This window comes from Aegilops tauschii, chromosome 7 (assembly GCF_002575655.3).
Source record: "Aegilops tauschii subsp. strangulata cultivar AL8/78 chromosome 7, Aet v6.0, whole genome shotgun sequence".
Lineage (NCBI taxonomy): Eukaryota > Viridiplantae > Streptophyta > Magnoliopsida > Poales > Poaceae > Aegilops > Aegilops tauschii.
The window spans coordinates 230,691,021-230,697,133 of NC_053041.3; the positions used below are offsets into that span (position 1 = coordinate 230,691,021).

At 50.0% G+C, this 6,113-nt stretch overlaps 1 protein-coding gene across 1 annotated transcript; it reads right to left on the reverse strand.

The window, feature by feature from the left end:
- Window positions 1-1,343: 1,343 nt before the first annotated feature.
- LOC109736406 (uncharacterized) lies at window positions 1,344-1,775 on the reverse strand. The gene has a single exon (XM_020295626.1). It carries the CDS (start codon window positions 1,773-1,775, stop codon window positions 1,344-1,346), a length of 432 nt encoding a protein of 143 aa, XP_020151215.1.
- Window positions 1,776-6,113: the final 4,338 nt, after the last annotated feature.

Below are 6,113 nucleotides of genomic sequence, written 5' to 3' on the forward strand. Positions count from 1 at the left end.
AGTGTGGAGCATGTCCTCACTCGGGATGTTTTCAAACTTAGGCGAAACGATTTCGCGACCAAGCCCCTGATTGTGGAGCATGTCCTCACTCAGAATGTTTTTGAACTTAGGTGAAAATAGGTTCGCGGCCAAGCCAAGCCACCCGCCAGGAGTGTGTGAGTTTCTGAATGTTGTTAGTCACCTGAGTGAAAACACGGCTTTAAGCCGAACTAGATGATATACAGGAAAAGTAAGACTTTTATTCATCTAAGTTCACTCAGAAACTATTACAATGGGAAAGTTTATTCTAAGTGTAAAACTTGCGAAGCAAGTCCGCCTTCCAAGCTTTCGGATCTTCTATTCCTTTCCTGAAGTTGTAGAGCCTGTAGGCTCCGTTATGCAGGACTTTCGATATGGCGAATGGCCCTTCCCATGGGGCACCAGCTTGTGAGGCCTCTGCTGGTCCACTCAGTGAACTAGGTCTCCCTCTTGAAAGGCTCGTCCTCTGACATTTCTGTCGTGATAGTAGCATAAGTCTTGTTGGTACACTGTCGACCTTATGAGTATCAACTGGCGCTCTTCTTCTAAGAGGTCGAGGTCGTCTTGTCTCTCTTCTTCAGCCTCGGCTTGTGGGTACAGATCCACTCAGGGGAGTTGTGAAGTAAATCACTCGGTAAGACCACCTCCAAGACATACACCATGAAGAATGGATCGTGATTGGTGCGGTTCGGGGTCGTCCGCAAGCCCCAGAGGACTGACGGAAGCTCGGTGACCCAAGCCCCCGCTGCCTGCTTCAGATCACGCATGAGGCGGGGCTTCAACCCTTGAAGAATTAGTCCATTCGCTCGTTTTGCCTGCCCATTCGACTGAGGGTGTGCCACAGAGGCATAATCCACCCGAGTGCCTTGAGAATAGCAAAATTCGCGGAATTCGTCTGAGTCAAAATTAGACCCATTGTCTGTGACGATGTTGTGGGGAACTCCGAATCTGAAGACTATTTCCTTAATAAATTGAATGGCAGTTGTCGAGTCCAACCTCTTTATGGGTTTTGATTCAATCCACTTGGTGAACTTGTCAACTGCCACCACCAAGTGTGTAAAGCCACTCGCCCCAGTCCTGAGAGGGCTGCCCATATCGAGCCCCCACACAGCAAACGACCAAGTGAGGGGGATCGTCTTCAGAGCAGACGCCGGCTTGTGCGACTGATTCGCGTAGAATTGACACCCAACGCACAGGTCCACTATGTCTCGAACGGCCTCATTGGCGCAGGGTCAATAGAACCCAGCTCTGAACTCTTTGGCGACCAGCGTCCGAGAGGACGCATGGTGTCCACAAGTTCCCGATTGTATTTCGTGCAGAATCTATTATCCTTCTTCTTGTGATATGCAGCGCTGGGTGACTCCCATGATGGTGAAGGCTTTAGACCAGTGGACGATCTGACGAGCCTCAGCTGCATCTTCCGGGAGCTCCTGCCTGAGCAGGTAAGCCAAATAGGGTTCGGTCCATTTGGGAGTGATAACAAGGACCTCTTGGACCAGGTCGATCACCGCAGGAATGTCCACCTCGGTCGGATTTGATGGACCGACTGGTTGCGGGGCCTCCTTCACGAAAGGGTCTTCCTTGATCATGGGACAGTGTAGGTGCTCAAGGAACACATTCTTGGGGACATCCTTCCGAGTGGAGCCTATATTGGCCAAATCATCAGTTGCTTGGTTCTTGAGTCGAGGTACATGATGAAGCTCCAGTCCTTCAAAGTGGTTCTCCAGCTTTCTGACTGCATTGTAGTTGCCTATCATCACCGGAATATGGATATCCCACTCCTTCATAACTTGGTTTACCACTAGGCCCGAGTCATCGTTGAACATCAGTCGACGAATTCACAGAGAAATTGCCATCCGCAGCCCATATGGGAGAGCTTCATACTCAGCTTCATTGTTGGAGGAGTCAAAATGGATCTGAAGCACGTAGTTGAGTCGGTCGCCTTTGGGGGACACCAAGACCACTCCGGCTCCGGAGCCATGGAGCATCTTGGAGCCATAAAAAACATCGTCCAGTGCTCGGGGAGACTTGGGACGGGCTGCTCTTGTTCCATCCACTCGGCGAGGAAATCCACTAGGGCTTGCGACTTGATGGCTTTCTTAGCTTCGAACTTGATATCCAAGAAAAAGAGCTCGATGGCCCACTTCGCCACTCAGCCTGTGGCATCTCTGTTGTTCATGATCTCAGACAGAGGGGCGTCACTTATCACCGTGATTGAGTGCTCTTGGAAGTAGTGTGCCACCTTCTTCGCAGTCAGATAGATCCCGTATACTAACTTCTGGTAATGCGGGTACCTTTGCTTGGAAGGGGTTAGAACTTCGGAGATGTAGTATACTGGTCGCTGGAGCATGAAAGTTTTGCCTTGTTCTTCTCGCTCCACAGTGAGCACAGTGCTAACAAATTGGCTCGTGGCCGCGATGTATAAGGACAAGGGATCTTTGCTGCTCGCGACAACTAGCACTGGCCGGGTGGAAAGTGATACGTCCCCGTTGTATCTACTTTTCCTAACGCTTTTCCTCTTGTTTCGGACTCTACTTTGCATGACTTAAATGAAACTAACACAGACTGACGTTGTTTTCAGCAGAACTACCATGGTGTTGTTTTTCTGCAGAAATAAAAGTTCTCGGCATGGAACGAAACTTTGTGTGGATTTTATATATAATAAATGAGAGCTTATGGAGCCAAGAACCACCGGAGGGGGACACCTAGGTGGGCACTGTAACGCCCCAACACCGTCGCTTCAGAAGACTCCATATTTTCGTGATCACCGTGTGTTTCTTCTGTGCTTGCTCTTTTATTTTTCATTGCATCATGTCATCATGCCATCATGTCATTTAATTTTTAAAACACAACTAAATAAATTGCATAGATTTTTGATCTATTTAAATTGAGGGAATTCACATGGTGATTTCTCTTTATAACATATCCTCCCAATACTTAGGGAGCTATACTAAACCATTCCATTGGCTTGGAATCATCCATAACGCATTTGCTCTGTTCTTCAAATTTCCTTTATCCAACTCAACTTCAATTCTTCCTTTGGGGCCTTTTAGTAAAATTGAGTTGCAATTTTACTTTATCCAGAAATGTTCCAAATCTGCCCATAAATCACATCTGGTGTGTAGGGTCACCTTCTATAGTTTTCAACCCGTTTGGAGTTCATTTGAATGGGTTTAGAAATTCAAACCTGCCGAGTTAAATCCAATGCGTGTGGATTTTACTTCCTCTAAAAATCCTCAAGCCATTTTGTCAAGTTCCTCGTATTTTTGTGAGTCCGGGAAAATAATCCCCATGCCCAAATTCTTTGTCCACCCATTTCTTTTCTCTCCTCTTCTTTCTTTTCTTTTCTGTATATGGAAGAGATTTAAAGGAGGGAGAAAGAGGGAGAGAAGCCCAGCCAAGAACTCAGGCCGGCCCATTTGCTCCTGGAGGCCCAGCCGCACCCCCTGTCCTTAACCCTGGGCCCCTACCCTCTCCATCGATCTCCCCCTCTCGTTCCCGTGCCGCCGCCACACGCACACGCATCGCACCAGGGAGAGGAGATCCCCACGCTCCTCCCTCCTCTCGCTCGCTCCCTCATCCCGCACCTACACCTTGTCCTCGTGGACCCACGCCTCCCCGTCGCCCTTGCTCGAGCTTCGCAGCCATGGCGCCGCCACCACCATCTCCAGCCGCTCCTCTGCAGCTCCTCCTCCGCCTCGTCCTCACGTCCGGCCTCGTCCCCGACCCGCCGTTCGCCTCCTCCATCGACCGTCCCGGCCACCAGAGCTGTTGACGGCCGAAGCCCGACCGCGTCGTAGCCTCTGCTGCCGGCGACCTCGACCTCCCCTGTGCCAAGCCCCGCCACAGGCCTGCTACCTCGCCTCCCCAACCCGAACTGGCCCGGATCCAGCCATCTTCGACGCCTTGGGTCGCTGGCCATGGACGCCTTTGCTCCATCGCCGGACGGCTGCTTCTCCGCGCGCTTCTGTTCGTCGTCATTGTCACCACAAGCCCGGTGACCGCTTCCTGCCGCTGACCACCACCATCGCCTCCTTGCTGCTGCCCGAGCCCCAAGTCCGTCGGCCTGCCTCCGCTTTGAACTGGCAGGAACGGGACCCCGGCAACCTCCCGCGACCGGTTTCAGCAAGTCCGACACCTACGCCCATCGTCTGTTGCATCTTCGTCGGCCTCCTCCTCGTGCTATGGAGCTCCTGCCTGAGCCGTCCCCCTCCGGCCAACTCTGCTGCCACCGCTGCTGCCTTGACCTCCCCTGGTTCAGCTTGTTTCGAACGAATAGCAGCCCGATAGCTTCTCTACTCCAAGTGCCTTCTGCTCGCCAAGGCCCGGTGCACCCCTCGATTCGCCAAGTACCACGACACCCACGTTCGCCTGCAGAATGTGTACCACCACCGTCGCAAGAACCGAGACCGGCAAGTCTGGAGACCGCCAAGTACACCTTCGGTTCACCAAGTACCGCACCGGACATCTACGACCCGTGTACAACTACCTTCGACCTCGAAGACCCCGTGGAAGTCAAGTTCCTTGCCGTGACCCCGAACATCTATGGAATGTGTACGACTACGAAACGTGTACCACTACTTTGAGAACGTCTACTTCCACTACGACCCGTGAACGACTACTTCCCTCGACATTTTTGAACCGCCTCGAAATGCATGCTTCAAAGGTATAATGACGAGACGACCGCCCGTGAATGAATGCATGTTGTATGAGATGCTCGTGTTTGAACCGTGTCCGATTTGTCACTCGTTTCCATGCCACTAACTCGTGGGAACCCAGTAGTCGGGAGCACCCCACCATCTCTAGCATGTTCCGCACATCCGCACACTTCCTTTTGCACCGGTATCTCCATGGGCTACCGAAACCGATATGTTGCCGTGGCATCATTTGCGGTTTCGTTGCCGTGGCACCCCTTTCTTCCACCACGGTGACAAATGCTTCATAACATGCTCATGTCAACATTTTCATAAGATGGCATAAAACTTGCATTGTCATCCGCATCATGATAACAACATTTAAAAATGTTTGTTATTGTTGTTTCCTTTAAATTGTTATTTATGCATATGGGGATTTTCCGGAATTGTTGATTGTTATTTTTGGCCTCATTTAAACTTGCCTAAATAGTTAGTTTTCATATGCTTCACCCCTTGCCATGTTTAATAACATTTAATATTGTTGGGTACATAACCGAGAGAGAACTAAATAATTGATGTGGTGTTTCATCAATATGCAAGTCGTTGCATATTAAGCTCCATTTAATTTGTAGTGTTGTTTGTTGCACTTTGCCATGCCATGCCTATTTAAACCGGACATGCATCATACTTGATTGTGCACCATGCCATGTTGATGTGATGGTTGTTTACCATGTTGTTTGCTTCTTTCCGGTTTGCTTCTCTGGTTAGCTTCGGTTTCGTTTCGGAGTTGTGAGGATCCGTTCGACTACGCCCGTTCGTCTTCTTCTTGGACTCGTTCTTCTTCCTTGCGGGATCTCAGGCAAGATGACCATACCCTCGAAATCACTTCTATCTTTTCTTGCTAGTTGTTCGCTCTTTTGATATGTTGTGCTACCTACCACTTGCTATTTCATGCCTCCCATGTTGCCATGTCAAGCCTCTAACCATCCTTTCCTAGCAAACCGTTGTTTGGCTAAGTTGCCGCTTTTGCTCAGCCCTTCTTATAGCGTTGCTAGTTGCAGGTGAAGTTGAAGTTGGTTCCATGTTGGAACATGGATATTTTGGCATATCACAATATCTTTTATTTAATTAATGCATCTATATATTTGGTAAAGGGTGGAAGGCACGGCCTTATGCCTGGTGTTTTGTTCCACTCTTGCCGCCCTAGTTTCCGTCATACCGGTGTTATGTTCCTTGATTTTGCGTTCCTAACGCGGTTGGGTGATTTATGGGACCCCCTTGACAGTTCGCTTTGAATAAAACTCCTCCACCAAGGCCCAACCTTGGTTTTACCATTTGCCACCAAAGCCTTTTCCCTTGGGTTTCGCGGACTCAAGGGTCATCTTTATTTTAACTCCCTCGGGCCAGCGCTCCTCTGAGTGTTGGTCCGAACCAAGCAGCCTGCGGGGCCACCTCGGGGCA

Excerpts from the sequence above, each read along its gene's own strand:
- LOC109736406 (XM_020295626.1), bottom strand. The coding sequence starts at position 1,775 with ATGATAGGCAACTACAATGCAGTCAGAAAGCTGGAGAACCACTTTGAA.